Raw genomic sequence first — 20,505 nt, 5'->3', positions numbered from 1 at the left:
CCTCTTGTTGGAGCAGCGTTAGATGTTCTGTGGACATTGGACGCTGTCTGGGTGGTATATGTGGAGGGGTAGCTGTAAGCTCTAGGCAGTAACCATACTGGATAATTTGTCTTAACCACTTGTCTGTTGTGATGGAACTCCGGACAGGTAGGAACTGTGTTAGTCTGCCCACTACAGGAGTGGAATGCTGTTAGGGGAGCGGAAGGAAGTCACTGTTTTGTGTTGGGAGAGGTTCGATTATTGTTATTTCCTCGACCTCTTCCCTTGTTGTTGTTGCCTCTGTAGCCCCCACTAAAGTATCCTTTATTAGAGGATGTTTGTGTATTTCTTTTAAAGGAAGCTGAATTGTCTGCTCCAGCTTGTTTGGAGCCTCCTCTGTAGAAGGAGCGACGAAAGGAGCCTCTTTCTTGAGTGGGCTGCAGAGCTCCCATAGACTTGGCTGTGTCAGTGTCTTTCTCCATTTTTTCAAGTGCTGGGTCTACCTCTCGACCAAACAATTGTTGGTTGAATGGTTGATTTAGGATAGTAGTTTGAACCTCTTGCTTAAACCCTTAAATGCGTAGCCACGAGTGACGTCTAGGAAAACACTGGTGTTTATTGCTCTGGATGCAGTGTCTGCTATATCTAGTGCGCATTTAATGGAGGCATTTCATATAAGCTTACCCTCTTGTATGAGGTAATCTGCTTGTGCCTTATATTGGTCAGGTAGATGTTGTAAGAGCTTCTCTAGCTGATCATAGTGAGCCCTGTCGTATCTTGTGAAGAGGGCCTGTGTGTTGGCGATGCGCCATGTATTGCTAGCATGGGCAGCTATTCTTTTTCCTGAAGCATCTATGATCTTTGATTCTTTATCAGGAGGTGGCGCTTCACATGATGTTTGGTTTTTTGCTCTTTTCCTAGCGTTTGAAACTACTAGGGAGTCTAAGGGTAGCTGTCCTTTAATGTAGGCAGGATACCCAGGAGCTGCTCTGTACTTTTTCTCTATCCTTGGGTTTATGATTCTAGCTCTTACAGGATCTTTAAACACCTCTGGTGCATGTTTAATGACTCCTTTAAATATTGGCAGTATTTGCACAAATTTTTGATAGTGTTTAAAAGTGTCTAGTAAAAAATCTTCCTCGGCCTCATCTGAATGCATGGTGACATTGTGATTGATGGCAGCCCTATTAATTAAGTGTCCAAACCCAATATTGTCTTCTGGAGGAGAAGGTTTAGATGGATATATTTGTGGGTCAGGAATATCTGGTACATCCTGTGGGTTTGGATACTCCCAGTCTGGTGAACCTGTTGGGTAGGGAAAAGGGTCATCTGGGTCTCTCCCTCCCCCCATGCTATACTCATCATCAACATCCTGAGGAGGTGTATGTTGTGGAGAATTTTGAGGTGAAATGCTAAAAGGAAGAGCAGGTGAAGGAGATACAGGAGAAGAAGGGTGTATGGGAGATGTGGCAGAGTCCTTCTGGACAGGCACTGGAGGTGTAGGTGCTTTATCTGACTTCCTCTTCCTGTGTGGTGTGGTGGAAACATGTCCTGTTTCTGGATCAATGTAGATCCTTTTCTGTAAAGGATCTGGTTGGAAAAGCTCCTCCTCTTGAGGTTCCAAACCTGTTTGTTGCTTGTCTTTAGCCTTAGGAACCGATGTGGAGTCCTTTGGCGTAGATTTCAGCACCGAAGGTATTATCTTTGGAGCCGAAGCCTGTTTCGTGTACTTGGAAGGATCGGAAGCAGGCTTTGTTTGTTTCGGCATCGAGGGTATCAGCCTCGGAGTGGAAGCTGTTTTCGGGCATTGGAAACAGGCTTCGTTGTTTTCGGAGCCGCTTTGTCTCTCGGAGTAAATGGTTTCGGAGTGTCTTTCGGAACCGGGACTTTTTTCTTTCTGTGCCGAGGGAGCAGGTGGTATCGGCACATGCGGTTTGCACGGTATGGAGCTACCAGAAGGCTTCATTTTCTTCGGAGCCGGGCATTATAGCGGGGCTTTCGAAGTGTTTTTTCGGTCTCGACAGGGCCCCGCAGGCGGAGTGTTGACCTTTGCCTTCGATTTTGGTGTTTGGGCCGAGGTAGGGGCAGTGGTACTCAAACGTTGACCCAAAGGTACAGTCATCTGCCCCGGATACGATCTGGAGATCATCGGAATCTTCCCCTGGGACACATGGACCTTTGTCCAAGATAACCACTGATTCCAGCCCTGATCTGTGCATGTCGCGTCGAGGGATCCTCCGATCCCGAATGGTCTTTTTCGATCGAAAGGATGCACAGGCCGTGCAGCTGGATTATTTGTGGTCTGGAGATAAGCACAGGTTACTAACCTCGTGATGGTCACTGTGTGGAAATTTTGCTCCACACTCAGGGCATCTTTTGAATGGCGTCCTTTCCATGAGGTGTAGGCCTCACGGTGTGGGTAGGCCCAACAGCCCGCGTCAACAACCGAAATCGAGCTGACGAAGTCTAGTCGATGTTTGTTGGTATCGAAAGTTATTTGGTGAAGTTTGAAGACATTTTTACGCATCAGTACTTGAAAAGTAGATTTTGGAGCGGAAAAGTTTCATCCGAACCCAGTTGCGGAAAAAAACAATCTAAGGAAGGAGCCGATGCCCATGCACACCTTCGTCCAAGGGAGGAGTCACCCATCTCGTGACTACAAAGACTTCTTTCAACACAACAACAAGCAATCATCTGAGCCCAACACCACGTGGCGACCTAATGCAAAGTGTAGAATCGGCAGTTCATATGCCTCGAACATACATTTCTCTTAAGACAAATAGAATCACAAATAAATCGAATATTTTCCCAGTTTCACGTTGAAAATAAATTTTTATCAGTTTGTAAACTAAGATTAGTGCCTGTGATTAATTAGAATTGCACAAGAGCCTCCCCTAGCCCCCCAAATAACTAAATATTAGTCACATAAATAATTATAAAGTCTATTCCAGGCTTTTACGTTTAAAGTTTGAATCTCAAAACTATGCAAAAACTGACTTTGTGGCCAAACTTAAAATGGGTCTTAATAAACTGAGTTCTAGAGTAAAGATGCACTTCTGGCCTGGTATGAATGGCAGCCAAAGGCGGTTCAGGATGAACAATGCCCATCCTATGAACACCACTGTGTGCAACAGCTGAGGTAGGATGGCCAATCTGTAGACAAACTATGGCTGCACAGTAATTATGTGGTGCCAAAACATGGCTAAATAAAAGATTGCTGCTATCAAAGGAATGATGTCAAGAGTCTGAATGTAAGGGTGGTCAAAAAATCTTGCCACTTTCTATTCAGACCAAAAAAAAGAAAAGGTATCCAATAACTGACTGAAAAAGGTGGCCGAACTCAGGCCTCCATTAGAAGCCTGTGGCATCTGCTATAGAAAAGAACACCGGTAGCCAAGTGACGTTGAAATGAAGTTTATTTCATGGAAGAAGATCTCAGTCACGAGTCTTCACCAGCTCGTTGCTCTCCCTCTGCTTTCCTCAGTTCCCACAATTCTAAATTACCTCACAACATTCCAGATGACAGAGGTGCTGCACTCAATTGGACATTTCAATAGATTACTATAAGTGTATAACTACTACTGTCTCCTATATCAAAACAATATAGCAGAAATATACCAAACAAATTATAAATTTAAAGATATACATAACTACACATGAATAAAATACTTCTACACTTTCAAACGATTTACATTTTGTGCGCTTTATCTCATGTTCAAGGAATTCTACCTTCTCTTCGGAGACAAGTTGAACATCATTATCAGTGAGCAAACTTTTTGGAAATCCTCATCTCTCTCTCTCTCCCCAGGAGTTCACTTAAATATTTTGTCACATCTTTAGTTTCTAATATACTTGTGAAACACGTTTGGCCATCTTGAAAACATATCAATCCCAACTATCACATGTCTGGTCCCAGATTATTGAGAGGAATTTCTTTCCTTAGACTGGACAGACGCGCTCAGATTACCTTAGATTGTACCCAACGCTTCATTTTTTGCTTTCACTAACCACAAACTGTAGATGATCCCTCACTATTCTCTGTATATGCAGGTCCATCACTGGCCACCAATAAGTGAAGCATAACCTTTCTTTGGTCTTTGACATTGCTTTATGACACTCATGAACTAGACTTAACTCTTCCGTGAGTTTAAACGGTGGAACTAATCTTGTACCTCTGAACAGCAGCCCATTACTTGTGGACATTTCATCTTATAACCACCAAAAATCTTTACATCCATCACCTTGCTTTTTTTCTTTTAAAGCAGTACAAGTCAACCATATCACTTAATGCAGTACTTGCTCAGACTTCAAATCTTCAAACCACCTTTCTCCGGAAATAACTCTACTCCCCCTCACCTCACAGACAAATTCCGTTCCTTCATCAGATTCGATGCTTTTGTCCTAATCATAGTTATAATTGGATAGCAAAATCTGGAGAGTGGATCAGCTACTTTGTTTTCTGCACCCGGAATGTATTTTACTTCAAAGTTTTATTATTGTAAAACCACAACCCATTTGGTTATCCTCCCAGACACTGAAACTATTCCTTTCTTTTTAATCATTTTGAAAAGAGGTTAGTGGTTTGTCCCAACTTCAAAGATTCCAGTCCACAGAACTTCTTTAAATTTCTTCATCGCCCAGTATACAGCAAGTGCTTCTCTCTCAATAACAGAATCATGCGTCAGCACCTTCCAATCTCCATCAAGTCCAACTAGCAGCAAAAAAGTGCCTCCTCCTATAAGACTGGAATCTGTTTTTTAGCTCTTTTTTGGATCAATTTGTGTTTAACATGGGTGCTTGGTTGAGCTCATTTCTGAAGGTTTGACACTATCACAGGCCGTTTCTCATACAAAGACAATTCTCTTTTTTAGCTTCTCATGTTGACACTCAAATCTGCAAACTTCTGAACAAACTTATTAAAATATTCGGTCACCCCCAAGAATTTCATTAACTCTTCCCTTGAAGTAGGTGAAGTCATCCGCTGAATAGTATCGATCAGATTTGTTTTACGCACAACTCCATCACCAGTGATGGTGCGTCCCAAGTCATCTATAGCATTTGCTCCAAAATTGCAGTTCACACATTTTATGGTAAGATTACAATATCATAACCTCTTTTAACACGGACATTGTGTTCTTTAACATCTCTTCCAAAGACAAGCATGCTATCCTCATTTACACATACACCCTTTGCCCCTTTTAAAACCTTTCTAATTACATGCTAGAAAACAAATGTTGCGGAGAAGAGTCCAAAAGGTAGCCTGACTTATCTGAACATACCAAAAGGCAGTCATGTCCTTAGATGAATCCTACAATTACATTTAGCGGTAAACTGAAGTAAGGATTATTGTGTGAACACCTTTACCCCACAAAGTACATTAACAACTCAATTTGGAAGAGGGTATCTGTCAACTACAGTGCTCGTATTAAGATGCCACAAGTTTATACCCAATTGTAGACTATTATTTGACTTCCTGGCTGCAACTATTGGTGTCAGCCACTCTGACCCTTCGACCTCCTCAATAATTGGCATTTGCCTTTAGCGTTTCTATTTCAGTTTTCATCTCTTCTCTAACATCTGCGGAGGGATTTCTTACTTTACAACATATGGACTTGGTACATGGAACCAAGCGTATCCTATGCCTATAGTTTTTCATACATCCAAGGCCATCTCTAAAAATATTGGGGAAATGCCTCTTTAACTCCTCCAAAACCTCAACATTTGAATGCATCTTCACCTCATTTCAGGTACAATTATCTTTCAAACATTGGTGCATTGCAATTTGGATCTAATATCACTCCATGACCACCTTGGTGAAGCCAACTAATTATACTCTCACCTTTCCTGGTACATACTTTTTTACTGACACTAAACGCTTCTTCTACTCTATTAAACCATAGAAGTACCCATGCATATGGATTGATTTACCACCATATATGTTTGGTTTAATATCAGGTTTGAGTAATGTCACCTGGTTTTCAAACTTGTCCCGATAAAACTTGTCCGATAGGATTGTATTCTTCGCACCTGAATCATACTGAACCTATGTACTTTTATCCACTGGACTTTACTTTATCAGCCACCTGCAAAATAATCTACCCACACTCAAAATCCGTATGATCACTCTCCTTACTGCCATCAACATCTACCGCTTTGACTTTTTATTTTAGTTTTGTCATCCTGCACCTCTGCAAAATGGCCTCTCCTCTTGAATGGCATACATGTAGCCATGAGTGCAGGGCATATTTTATCGGTAGCAAAATGACCAGGTTTGTCACACATAGAACACCTTAGTGTAACTTTCTTTTTCTCATTTCTAAGGTCAAACCTTACTTCATTTTCTTTTAAATCGCCTCCTCACATTTAATAGAATGTTTGATTCTTTTTGCTACCAGTAAGACTTCATCTATTGGGAGTTCATCTCAGTCACAATTACTCTCTCACTTTTTCCTATGTTGCATCCCAACATAACAGAGGCTCCTCTCCAGTAACGCTGCAAATTTACAGGACAAAACAAGCTTCCTGAAATCAGTTATATAACCATCAATAGATTTACCTTCCTTTTGAATCCTTCGCCCATAATCATACCTTTCCAAGATAGAGCTTATGTTTGGTAGATAATGATTATAACGTTTTAATACATGTCTTGTACTCATTCACATCCAAAGAATCAGAGACTTCTCGAAGGTGATTGAACACTTCTTACCCTTCTGAACCAAGACAATGAAGAGCTGTTTTCCTCTCTGCACTTAGTGATATTCCTCACACTCTGGAATATCATTACCCTTTAAACACTTTTTTTCCCAATTCTGCCACTTTTTAGGTGGCAATCCAGAGCTGGTTAGATAAAAGGGAGGAGCCACAATATTCTGCATGACAGTTATCGTTCTGCATGAAATTTCAAAGATACAAAAATGTGCCTTTCCTGCAAATAAAGGATTAAAATTGTGACATAGTTTTTCCTGCTAATAGATGGTTAGACAAGCACACTACTGTATATTTACACTGATTTAGCCTAAGGAAATCTTCCCTGCAAGTAAATGGTCAACAGTGCACAATATTGAAATGTAGATTTAATGAATTAATATTCTATCTAAAATAAATTTATTTCACACAAATCATAGTTAGACAGGTACGGAGAACCAATCACGAAAAAGCATCTGTGAAGTAGTGGCTGCAATATAGTGTGCCAATCGCTGGACAATATGAAGTGACTGGCAAAATCCAATCAAGTGTGCCAATCACTGGGTAAAAGTTAAATCCTTCGAAACCAGCATATTAAAGCAGATAGCACAGACGGAAAAGACATGTTTTGACTTTAGTGTGCTGATCACAGTTACCATTGTGACCCTGTCATCAGCAGATGGTGTTGTTGTCAGGGCCCGTCTACGCGCCTGCATTACTGTGCCAAGAGGAAGATATGACAGTAATTGGAAATCGGGCATGGAATAAACAACATTACCCAGAAGCCTCGGCGGAGGCTATTTCAGACCTTGTGACACGCTTCCTGTTGCCTGTTATTCTGTATCCTGGTTCAGAGAGGAGGAAGGAGGTTCTTCTCGGGTGTTCCTCTTCACCGAGAAGGAAGCTGCCGAAGCGAAGGGTTCCGCATTCAGGTAGGAGCGGTTCCCCGCCCTTCTATGACCGCCATTGAGCGGAGCGCTGTGGGGGCTCCCACGCGTTGCCGTGTCTCGTAGCGCGCAGTGAAGGAACTGCGGCGCCTTGTCATCTGGTGTAAAGACTTTGGCGGAGCGCAGTGAAGAAACTGCGGCGCCTTGTAATCTGGTGAAAAGACATTAGCGGAGCGCAGTGGTTTTTCGCTACACGCTGCCGTTAGGTGATCTGACCGCACCTTTGTTTTACGAGTGTAATTATTGTTTGGACAGCAGAGCGGAGCGAAGTGGTGGAAGGCGCCACGCGCTGCCGTCTTTTCTGGCAATTCAACCTTGTTTCTTACTACCTTGGGTAGGAGGTGCACGGTGGCAGCAGCTGCTCCGTGTATCCAGTACAAGCGCTTGTAAGTTTGGATCTATTGTTTACAGTTACGCTTGCGGAACACGGTGGTGGTCGCAACTGCGTGTTGCCGCGTAAGCGTATTCTCAAGCCTTGAGGAGGTTGTGCTCTTACGGTATTAGCCGTCCTTTTACTGTTCAACAACCTGCTATGATTGTGGAGCTTTCTTATTTATCGTGCCTGTGATTCCTAATAGACTTTGTGTGATAATATCAAGCAGAGCGGATTGCGGTGGTTTTTGCTTCCCACGCATTACCGTGTCTGTTGGTCAACACTGCAGCTTCTAAACATTCTCCCCCCTATGTTCAGTTATTCTTTTGAACAGCTTCATCCGGAACTCCTTATTTCGGATAGCTCAAGCTCTTGCTCAGGTATAAGGAAGGGTCTATTCTGGTTCATTTGTGTTGGCCTCATATATGAGATTGGTTCTTAATCTATGCATATTCCCTATAGGGCTCAAGCGTATATCAGACAGAGGGGGGGGATCAGAGAACACCTTTTTACCAAGTCCTGCATTATCTCACAGGTATCTAGTTTCTTGGAGTAGTAGTTGGATATTAGCTGTGTTGGTTGTACAGTGTTCTTACCTCTGTATGTTCTGTCGTTTCAGGTACTTCCCTTTCCCAGCAGACCCCTTCCTTCCCTTCCCTGTTTATTATTTTGCATTTACCCCTCGCCTAATGGCTCAAATCCTCTGTTGACATTAATCAGAGTGTTTGTGACGTTTGGAGGTGGGCTTTATATTCATCATCCGGATCCTGTGGAGCGTACCTGACAGTTGTGGACAAAATGCACTCACTGACTTCAACCAAATGTCTTTCAGTGGGTGTAAATCAGAATGTTTCAGCCTCAGATGTGCAGGTCAGGCAATAACTATACACTTACATTTGAAACTTGGAGTCCAATTTTACCATGGTTTCTAGGCGCCTTCTCTGAAGTCATTTATAAAGAGTCAAACGGAACGTTGATATATTCTGCTTACCGCATTAGCGCAAGTTGCAACAAAAAGCCTTTATAAAGTGTTGAGCAGAGCATGTGAATAATAATCTGCATATGTCGTTAGCGCAAGTCGTAACGCGGAGCCTTCATGCAGTGTAGAGCGAACTAAGAAATATCAGTCAGCAAATAGCGCTAGTGCGTGCTAGAACAGCATACGTGGTACTTAACAAATATATTACTTAGCCTGTAAGCATCTGTTAGTGGCATGTGGTGATGTAGATTCACATGCTTTGCATACTACCACAATCTACTGTTGGGCTCAGATGTGTACAAGTTGTTTTTCTTTGAAGAAGCCTTTCAAGTCACGAGACAAATTGACTCCTCTTCTTAGTAATAAAGCGCATGGGCATCGACTCCATTGTTTTCCCGCAGGCAGATGAGAATGGTGTGAGTATCAGTAAAGAGATGGCCATGCTAATACAATGGTGTAAAAACGGTCATAGGTGTCCAGGGAGGAGGAGGGGTCTATATAATGCACAAGAGCTCTTTTGACATCTAACATATGAAGCACACTCTCTGCAACTGAATCAGTTTACAGAGAGAAAACAGGTAATTCAACTGACTGAGATGAAAAGATGAAAGAAATTTTGGGTTGGTTCTAAGAACCACTCTCTATGTATTTGAAAGAAAGTTTCTTCCAATGTTAAAGCCGGAGCTCACTGACACGTCCAAGGTAACCGCTATTAAAAAAGTAACTTTCCAAAATAAAAATTGGAGAGGACATTTATGTAATGGTTCAAATGAGGGACCCATAAGTTTGCTAAATACAATATTGAGATTCCATGCAGGTTCAACTCTAGGTGGAATTATTATTTAAAGGCCTTCCATGAATGCTTTAATAAATGGTACTTTCAACAAAGACAGATGTCTGTTCTGCAGAAAGGCAGCCACTGCCACTAAATGTAAACTTATAGATGTGTAGGCTAGGCCTGATGCTTGTAAATGAAGATAGCAAACAATGTTTTGTATAATTGCATCACATGGATTGATTTGTTTACTACGACTGTAGAAGACAAATCTTTTCCACTTTGCTGCATAACAAACTCTAGGCGTAGGTTAACAAACTTCTTTAAGAAATGGTCAAATTCAGTTGGGAGATTAAGTAATGCAAATTCCATGATCTGTGGAGCCAAAGAGCAAGGTTGAGATCCTTTGGATTTGGGTGTCTGATTTCTACATGGTTCTGAGTGAGAAAGTCCGGGTTGAGAGGAAGATTCTCATTGTGAACTACTGAGAGTTCAAGTAGTGTAGTGAACCGTGGTTGACAAGCCCAGGTAGAAGCTACCAGAATGAGAGTGAGACGTGTGCATGAGCCTCTGAACCACGAATAGAAGTGGGGGAGGTGGAAAAGCGTAATCACATATCCCTGACCAGTGCATCCATAGAGCAATGCCCTTCGATTGGGTGTGTGTGGGAACCTGGAGGCACAGTTTTGGCATTTTGCATTATATACAGTTGCAAAATGGTCTATTTGTGGAAACCCCAACTAGTGAAAGCATGGGAGTAGGACTTGGGGTGGAGTTCCCACTCGTGGACTTGTTGCCACACCCTGCTGAGGTAGTCTGCAAACTGGCTGTACATCCCTGGGAGGTGTTCGGCTAGCAGATGGATGTTGTGACGCCAACATCAAATTCTCTGAGATAGGCATGATAACTGTATAGTGTGTGTCCTCCCCTGTTTTTGTAAATAGTACATAGTTGTCATGTTGCCCATCCGGATCAAGACAACTTTGCCTACCAGGTGAGCTAGAAACACCTTTAATGCTAGCTGAACAGCTTGAAGCTCAAGGTAGTTGATGTGCAGACACTGGTGCTTGTCATCCCAGAAACCCTGTATTGCGAGATCCTGCAGTTCAAGAAACTGCCGCCCTTTTGACAGGTTTTGTGTGTTACGCCACTGCAGAGAGTGATGGGTAAGGCGGTCTCCCAAAACTAGATCTTCTAAAGGACCCTGGGATTGATACTACTGGCTTGCCAGACATTCTTGCAGTGGGCGCATTTGTAGTCTAGCATGTGGTACTATTGTGATACAAGATGCCATTATGCCTAAGATATGCATACCTGTTCTGACTGTTGTGTTGAAACGGTTGTGACTGATGGCAAGTAATCTGAGGGTGTTGTTGACACATGGAAAGTGTACTGGGTTTGACAACCCAGTCGTCGATATATGGGAAGACATGAAAGTTCTGTCTGCGTAGAAGTGCTGCAGTTACTCCGAATTGAAGTAATTTGAACTGGTAGTGGTTTCAGCTAAAAGAAATCTGATGTATTCGCGATGAGCAAGATACTTTGGAATCTGGAAGTATTCGTCCTTTAAGTCTATTGGTGATAAAGTCCCTGTGTTGAATTAGTAGGATCACGTCCTGAAAAGTGGCTGTATGTAAGTGATGAGAGAATGTAATGATTTAATGGCCTAAGATCCAAGATGGGTCTTAGTGATTTGTCTGTTTTGCGTATTAGAAAGTATAGGTAGTACACTCCTCATCTTTGCTCTTGAAGAGGGACAGGCTCTATGGCTCCTTTAAGTAACAGAGCTTGCACTTACTCTTCAAGTCGATTTTGATATCCTATAGAGAGATTGTGTCTGCGAGGTGGAGTTGGAGTGTTTGGAGGACTGTTTATAACCTATTTACAATAACCTTGCTGGATAATGCCCAGCACACACCGATCTGATGTTCTATTTTACCAAGCAGGGAAACAAAATATTGTAGCCTGCCTTCAACAGGTGTTAAATGTTCAGGAGGAATGAGAACCTAGTCACTGTTTAGAGGTGGAGGGTGCAGATCATGTTGAGACTTCTACCACAACCCTTGGTATTGTTCCCTCTATATATTCCTCGGTAGTACCCTCGTGAAGTGGAGGTTTGATACTGCTGCCTGTAGGAGAAGGTAGAAGCATCAGGTGGTGTAGTTTTTGCACCTTGCTTGATGGAGGGAAGGCAAAAGGAACTCTCTAATACTTGGGAACCAGAGATGTCCCTTATCAAAAGGGAAACCAAGTTGTTTGCTGTACCTCTAGTTTAAATCCAGATATGAGTAGCCAAGCAGGTCTATGCAACAATACAAGGGTACTGATGACCCCGACTGCTGTGTCTGCTGAATCTAGGGCACACCTGATAGTTGTTAAAAATTAATTTGCCCTCATTGGCATATCAGGTCTCCTTTTTTTATACACCTCAGGTAGATGTTGGAGGAGTTCCTCCATCTCATCCCAATGTGCTCTATCGTATTGTGCCAATAAGGTCTATGTGTTGGCAATCAGCCAGTGATTGCAGAGATCAATATCGAAAGTATCCCAGGAATCTGTTGGCTGTGGATGAGAATCATCTCCTCCCCCATAACAATCAGTGGGTGACTCTGGAGACCATAGTGGTGTAATGTCCCCTGGTTCACCATGAGCATGAGGTAGTGGTGAAGAGGGTGAAGCAGGTAGTTGAGGTAGTGGTGAAGAAAGAGGAGGATGCAGAGGACTGGTTGCAATGTCAGTGTTCTTCTTTTCTAATAGGTACTAAGACTTCTATGGTCGATTCAAAAGAAAGTTGTTGTTTAGATGGTTTGGGTACCAAATGCGCAGATTGAGCTAAAATGCAGCCATGCATGAACAGTCTAGTCCTACTTCATTTGACAACTTACCTGACCAGGCCACACACAAAATAGCAGTAACAGATAAACATTCCATAAAACAAAAATGATTCAATTACAAAGTAAAGAGGACAAATCAAGGCCTGTAAACAATCTCCGTAAGTACAAGACAACACATCTAAGCATGTTCATAATCCCCGTAAATATATTACAACAAATCTGCACTAAATGCAATTTCCAAATGTACACTCACTCAAAGATGGCTCCTAGGTAATCTCCATGTGTAAACTTCTACATACCATGTCATCACCCTACTCCAAAGGAATAACCAGACTCGCAGAGTCCTATAATGCACACTTTATACACCAATTATATAAAATACCAGAGGATACCACACTTATTTTCCCAGCCTGCCGTATGTCTTTCATACACAAAGCAACTTATTTTAAGCTCACTAGAACGTGCTTCCCCACACACCACATAAATAGTTTTGTATAACACTAAAATCCAGGTTGCACTTCACCAAAAAGATCTATACAATACCATTGTATACATGTCTACATATTGTGCTTTGCAGCAATCTGTAAACCTCAAAATCACATTACTTAATTCATAACCTGCCTCACATGCCAAAAACATGCAAATACCACACACACCCTTTGAGAAAACATCTATGAGCATCCAAAGTTCGACACAAACATCCTAAACTGATTTTCCAGAGAGAAACCTTTCCCAAGTTTGTCACAGGATACTCCTGGGCAGATAGTTTATTCAGGGAAAGACACATCTCTGAGAAGCTTGACATGCCAATCACAACTCCCAAATTCTGGGATCGGTTCATCAGTTTGATCTTGATACTGTCATCATCCTGAGGGAAGTACGTCAGTTGATGGTAGTGGAAGACATCAACACTAACAAGATTCTAGGGGGAGCTAGACTGGTGTTTGAAACCAAACAAAAATTAGGTTATATCATCATTCACTCATTATTCTAGATTTAATTATGCAAACACTGATACTGAGGATACAAAATACCTTTGGCTTGCAGAAGCAAGACTTCGTGCCAAGGGAGCAATATGGCCTCTAGCACGAAAGGATGAAACAGGCTGAACATACACTCTAAAAGGAAGGCATCCATGTGGATGAGTTACAGAGGGGGCATTGATGCATGCAGAAATCAAAGCAGCAGGACTGTACTGTAGCAGACAGAAGCAATAACAGAGATGCCAATTCACGTTAGGGTGAAGGGACAACCAGAAACTTCTTAACCGCCAGGGTTTTTAATTGAGCGCCAGGAAACCCGAGGGTAACAGATCGCTTTATAAATAGCATTAACATTGAAAAGCAAAACATGCAAAACGGTTCTGTAGCATGATATAGTGTTCATGATGCCAACTGATACGGGCCACAAGTGCTTCAGAAGCAGGTGACGCAAAATGGAATCTGAACAAGGTAGGAGCAATGCAGGGCATTGTCCACTTAGGGCCATCACCAGGAGTGAAAGACTGTACCTACTGTGGACATTCAAAACACATTGAGCAGATGCATGTCTGAGCCCAACTTCTAAAGGTAGAATAATGCGCAGCATGTAAAACAAGAATATTGCCTTGAGGCCAAAGTGATTGCTTCCTCACTGACAGAATTGGAAATCTTGAAATGGAGACTTTTCCTAGTTTGGCTCCTCAACATTATGCAATGTAAAAAAATATTCAAATATAACACCCAGCCGACTGCATACTGTATTATACTGAGGTGTACATGTAGGATTTATGCAGAAATTCATGTCCGAAAGACCATGAAGCTCTTCTGTGCACGTCATTAATGGTAGGTGAAAGGAAGAGGAGACACCTTTAGCTACCACTAAATCAAAACCTGCATTTCGATTTGTTGAAAGAAGTTAATAATGTCAATTTGTGCTTTCAAAGTATGTTTTAGCAAAAGTGTAGGAAAGTTTGATCTGCTTTTATGGTTACCCCCACTTTTTGCTTGATGCAATGCTGTTTTTGACTAGTCTGACTGCCATCCTGCTAATCAAGCCCCCAGTCTCTATGGTTTCTCCGCTAAATTGGTTTGGCAAGCACGTCGGTACATCCCAGATTGGACACTGGTGTAGCCTTTATCAGTCCCTAGTATATGGTACCCAGGGCATAGGTACACCAGGGGTCCCCCACGGGCTGAAGCAGGTATTATGCCACCCACGGGAGACCACTCACTTTAACTACAGACCGCCATTGCAATCTCCGTACATTGGTGCTAACACCACTTACAAAAGATATAGGCTAACTTATATCTTGAGTCACTGCACTTAAAACCTATAAGTCACCCCTAAGGCAGGCCTAACAATCATGAAGGCACGGTTCTCTGTTTTAAGTGTGAGGGTGCCCCGGCATGAACAGGACACCCCTACAGCCCACGGAGCCCATTCTCCCAGGTTGCGAGAACAGACATATACCATAAAGAGGGGCACCACACCATTACAAGACATCTGAAGGAATCTCCCTTGAAGCTAAGGAGTCACTTCCATGTATTTACAGACACCGCCACTAATCCGATGGGTCTGCTGATCCTGGGCCCCCAGTGACTCCGAAAGGCTTAGCAACACAGGTGGTAGTTCTTCGCATCTCTCGAGGCCTGCCCTGTCCTCTCACCAAGTTTGATGCAAGTATCTTTCAGAGCCGCAGGAACTGAACTCCTGAGCACCACGTCTACTTGCAGTTGCAAGGGCTTGTTGGCTTCCTTCCACCAAGACCTTCGGGCTCCAAGTAGCCGCAACCTCAAGCATATCCAGTGACCAAGATCTTTGTCCTCACCACATCACTTGCATCATCGGCTTGCATCATTGGTGAGCTGCTCAAGGTCCTCTCGCAACTCAAGTACAATCGGCCTGTGGGTCCTCTTGAGGGTCATCTTTGCATTCTTTGGGCACCTCGGATTGCTCAGGCCTGCCCTTACTCCCCTGCTTGTGGTGAGTCTCCTGGACATTGCAGGTCAAGACATTGCACCCTCTTCAACTTCCACACTGGTTGCAGCTGCCAAGGCTTTTTGGTGCTCCCGACAGACACCGACCCCGACTCTTGACAGACGTCGGACAGCACGTATCTAGCTCCTGGTCACCCACTGAGTCGTCTGGTCTGCACAGCTGTAGTTTTAAGGTCACCATCAGCTTCCCTGCAACACTCGATATCGGAGGGCATTAGTCTTCTGTGCCTTCTGGCCACTCCTGAGTGGCATAGACTGTCCCCTCTACTTGCAGGTTCTTCACATCTTGAATCCACCTTTGGGTTCCACCCAACACTTTCACCTTCTCCAGCAACAGCATCTTCCTTAAGTACTCCACTGGGTTCAACTGAGGTTTCCGACGGCGCTACAAACCTATGCACCAGGTTTCCCTGGTGTAGGTATCCTGGTTCCTAGTGTATCAAGGGGTGGGGTTGCTCTCCAAACTTCTGTCTTTCACAGGGCTTCTTCAGGGTCCACTGGGAAGGTTTCTGGTTTAGAATTACAACCGCGACTTACCCATTGACATGCATTGATCCTGTGGTCTTTTTCCCACTGTGCAGACAGCCTAAGTGGGGCTCCTGGTTACTTACCTGGGGTGGTTCCTTTGGTCCCCAGGACTTCTACGTCTTCTGGGTATATTCTTGACTCGAGTCATGGTTTGCATACCACTATTTCAGTTTAAGGTTTGGTCTCCCCCAGGGGACCACTGTGTATTTCGTGCTACTTATCTGTTTCTATTGAAAAGTATTGTGTGCAGTGTATATCTCCATCTAGGAGATATCAGTATGTGTTAGTGAGTCTTACAATAAATACATATTTTTATAAATACACTGTGGTTCTTTTTCACTTAATCTACAAATACAAGATTATGTTCTGGTAAAACAAGCTGCTTTACACTCCTTCTGGACTAAACCTGAAGGCTGTTCTTCACAGCTACCACTTAGAGAGCTCTCTAAGGTTTTCTACGACCACTAAATTTACCATCAGGGTTGTCTGGATTGGTGCAAGATGCCGACTTAAGTGTACACCATATAAAAGCCAGCTTCTCATAAAATGCTACAAAAGAGCTTAAATTTACTCCTACCGCTGGATATGTGGTTTGGGTAATTATCCAGTCAGAGCCAGTGTTTTTAATTACAGCTTTCCAAAAGAATGAGTGTTATATCTGATAAATCCTTGATCACTGCACTGTACAATCCCCACCTAGAAAAGAAAATGTGTACTTCGCTTTACATTAATATTAGTGTAAATGAAGTGGAAGGACATCAGTTTGTGTATGGCCAGGAACTCTAATGCAATTTGGAAAAGGTGTACCGTACCACCTTACCGTGTTTTCTTCTTTCTGGCCTACAGTATGTTACCTCCAGCAAAGGCACTGCAGTTATTCAAAGCTACTACCTCTTTTCTAGTTTTCTTTCTAGTCTCTAGATAATAGTGACCCCCTTGGACTCAGCGACACGTTTTTGGGTGTACGAATTTTAAAGGTCTATTAGGATTCTGCCATAATATTGATCGTTTCCATATTGCAGCTATACAGCACAGTCACCAGTTTATTTTTATAATCTCTAATTGCAGGTATAGTGTACGGTTTTATTTGCTATCTTTTGTACTCTATATGTTTCAAATGTTTGTTGTGGGGCTTCTTCTGTGAATTAAATATATTTTAACTGATAAGTCACTGTGCTGCACTAGTTGTATGAGGGAACATTTCCTTTTTACAGTTTCGCTTAACAATTCTCAAACGCGAGAAAGCTTTGCAATGTTACCTCCTGTGCTTCACCTGCTTTGTTTCCAAGGGGAGAAAAGGTGCATTGCCAAGTCTTGTATTAACCTATCTGCACCATTCATGAATGAAATGTGCCCTGGAGCTGCCTGGCCTACATATACTTTGTGCTCGATAAAAACTTGGACTACTGCTCTTTACACTATAGCCATTGTGGAGAAGACAAGCCTGCTGAGTAGCTGCCCAATGTGGAGTCTGCTTTGTGAAGATTGGAAAATCACATCACTTATATTCTGCACAGTGGTTAAAGGTTTGTTCAAGCACTGCAGCTCAAAAGCCCATCTTGTGCTAATTTATCCAGCTTTGTAATCAACAAGAGCACAGAACATGGTTACTTTAGTCAATACATTCAAAAAGCAAAGAAGACTTATCCAAGTCTTATATCATAGAAAACGCTTATGCATCCTGTTTATCATCTGACAATGTCTGGGCAATATTTCACTCTTTTCAACTCTTAATTCAATGGACAGCTTGGAGGCTTCATCCCTTTTACTGACAAGTTTATAATTTACCTTATTAATGCACATGCTAAAAATCAGCTGAGAGCTCAGGGTGATATGGTTGGACTGACACAGATGTGTTAGTCACAAAAGTGGCACATAACTGACACAAGCATGAAATAAAGTCTAAAACAAAGTCCACCCTCACCACTGTCACTAGGTTCGTCCGTCTCTTCTTCAGAGGAAGTGAGCGTTTGTTTGCTTGAAGGAATCGGACTTGGACCTCTTCGTGCTACCCAGAACCCTGCAGTAGTTGGCACTATTGCAGCTGGGCTACCTTGATTCTAGAAAGAAACAAAACTCATTTTATTAGGTAGTAATTCTTTTCTGATTTGTGCAAAGAATAAGCAGACAATATGTTACCTGCATAGGTTTCTTCAACTGTTTATAAAGCAAGCTTTACTGGTCTAGTGATATTGAGATAAGTGACAAAGTCAACAGTTTTTATTTTTTACTTTGAAAAGTGCATTTTCAAGCGGCTCTATTAAACACAAAGGAAAAGCAAGATACTTTCCTCACACATCCTGAAACAGCTGAGGCAGTGTGAGGCATTTAGTTGGGACAGTCAGAGGTTACATGGCAATATCCTGTGTGGTGGCGTTTACTCCTGTGAACGAAGACCGCAATCCTGCACGACTCCAAATGGCCAGTAAAGATACCCCACTTTGGGCTCTTGTCAAGCCAAACAGACAAGACTTACCCAGGACGTGGGTGAATCAAACCGTCGATTCAGTGACCCAGTTAATGGCACTCTAAAGTGTCAATGTCCAGTTAGTACAATACTTTGTAAAAATAAGTCTAAAAGGTGCTCGCATCATCATGTACCAAAATAGGACCCCATTTCTTTTTGTGATGGTACTTGTGGGTCAGGCAATTCACTTTTGTTAACAGCCTCAGTGGCTTATATTAACCTGTGGGGTATGGTTCTGTATTAATCATAGCTTTGAGAGGCTTCAGGTCTTTCCATTTTTGGGGGAAGACTGGCAATGCTAGTGCTAAGGGTAATTGTATCCATGGTTTCTCTGATGCTATTGTCCTGGTACCAGATGGATTTAAAAAAACACAAATATGGCCAGTATTAATCTACACCTAAACCCATCACCTAAACAAGAACCACACAGACAAAAATTCTTCCAATTCTTCTGGTGATGTCCAGTATATGGTCACCATTGCCTGGATGAGGACATAGTCCAAATTATTGGAGTTCCGACTTGTAAAGTGCCATTTCATGCTTATGCTTTTGGTTGAAGAGCACAGTAAAACAGAGGGACAGACGTTCCTGAAAGGCAGCAAGGCCTTTAAAGCTCCCCTGCCACAGATGTTTTTTCCTGACCTGGGAAAGGTGTGACCACCTCCACACAGGAAAGGCTTTGTTTCTGGGCACATTGAGCGAAGGCTCCCACCCCAGGGGTCCAGAAACAGCTGGCAATGGCAGTGTGTGTGTTATGGCACAGGACCTTGAAGGGTGGCACAATATATGCAGTGCAGCCCTTAGAGGACTTTCCTGCTCACAGTGCCCTTGGTACTCATGGTATCTGTTACAAGGGACTGGCATGTGGCCAAAGAGGTGCCAATTGGGGGTTCAAGATACAGTTTTGGTAAAGAACACAGATTCTGGGAACCTGATTGGCAGCGACCCAGGGCACATCAAGTCAAAGTGCATAACAAATCTGGCAAAAAATGGGGGCGGGGTGACTGCAACAGAAACCCAGATTCTTACAGGGGGAGTTACAGGTGTTTCCAAACCCAGAGAGCAAAGGCTCTCCACCCAGGGGTCCAGAAACATGTCTGGTGGTGGCAGATGGCTGGGAGCCAGTCTGGAACCATACCAGGTTTTGTTGGTTTTCAGGGGGTATCTCTGAGATGCCCTCAGTGTATTTTTCATTAAATTGCACACTGCATCAGTAGGGGTTTAATGTGCTTGGAAGTTTAGTAGCAGTAAAGTCATCATGGAGCTGCCGACTTCATGCTGACAAACTCCTAGCCCATGCACTCAAAATGGCTCCACTACAGTTACAATGTCTGTGGTTGGCACAGACACTGTAAGGGCATATTGCTCTTGCAGCTGTGCCCTCACCTGGGTATAGTGTACCCTACCGTTAGGGCTGTAAGGCCTGCTAGAAGGGTGACTTACCCATCCAACAGGCAGTTTTAGCGGGCATGACCCAATGGTATGTATGCCATGGTTATTCTTCAGTTTGGACTGCACCAAAACACGCAGCCTGCATTGGCACGGTGGGGGTGTTTTGGTGAGGGTTCTCGGAGGGTCACATAATACATGCTGCAGCCCTCAGAGGCCCTCTCTGGCAACAATGGCCCTTGGTTCTGGGGTAGCTTTTACAAGGGATGTAGATGCCCCAGAGGTGTGCCAATTGTGGTACAAGGGTACAGCTTTGGGGAAAAACACAGGTACTGGAGCCTGGTTTGCAGGATCCCAGTACACACAGTCAAGTTGGCATCAGGTATCTGGCAAAAAAGTTAGAGGCAACCTTGCAGAAAAGGGAACTTTTCTACAATATGTAAATCTCAATGTTCTACAGGCAACAATGTTCTAGTCAAAATTATTCTGAATAAACATTCAAATTATAGGATCCAGGGTGCCAATACATCTTTTATACATTTTTCTAATTGCTTTGACTAAGTCGAAAGGAA

The 20,505-nt window shown here is 42.9% G+C and overlaps 1 protein-coding gene across 1 annotated transcript in view; it reads right to left on the bottom strand.

The window, feature by feature from the left end:
* The window catches only part of LOC147672473 (UDP-N-acetylglucosamine transferase subunit ALG13-like), a gene marked incomplete at its 5' end in the record, with an annotated part of 438,517 nt that overhangs the window by 350,908 nt on the left and 67,104 nt on the right, over positions 1-20,505 (bottom strand). The window contains one exon of the mRNA XM_086948010.1: positions 18,002-18,137. Within this exon, the coding sequence (XP_086804136.1) occupies positions 18,002-18,137 (136 nt within the window). The remainder of the gene's footprint in view (positions 1-18,001; positions 18,138-20,505) is intronic.

This window comes from Lissotriton vulgaris, unplaced genomic scaffold, assembly GCF_964263255.1.
Source record: "Lissotriton vulgaris unplaced genomic scaffold, aLisVul1.2 SCAFFOLD_699, whole genome shotgun sequence".
Classification (NCBI taxonomy): domain Eukaryota; kingdom Metazoa; phylum Chordata; class Amphibia; order Caudata; family Salamandridae; genus Lissotriton; species Lissotriton vulgaris.
Note: the sequence above shows the minus strand (reverse complement) of the source record. Positions and strands in the feature narration are given on the sequence as shown.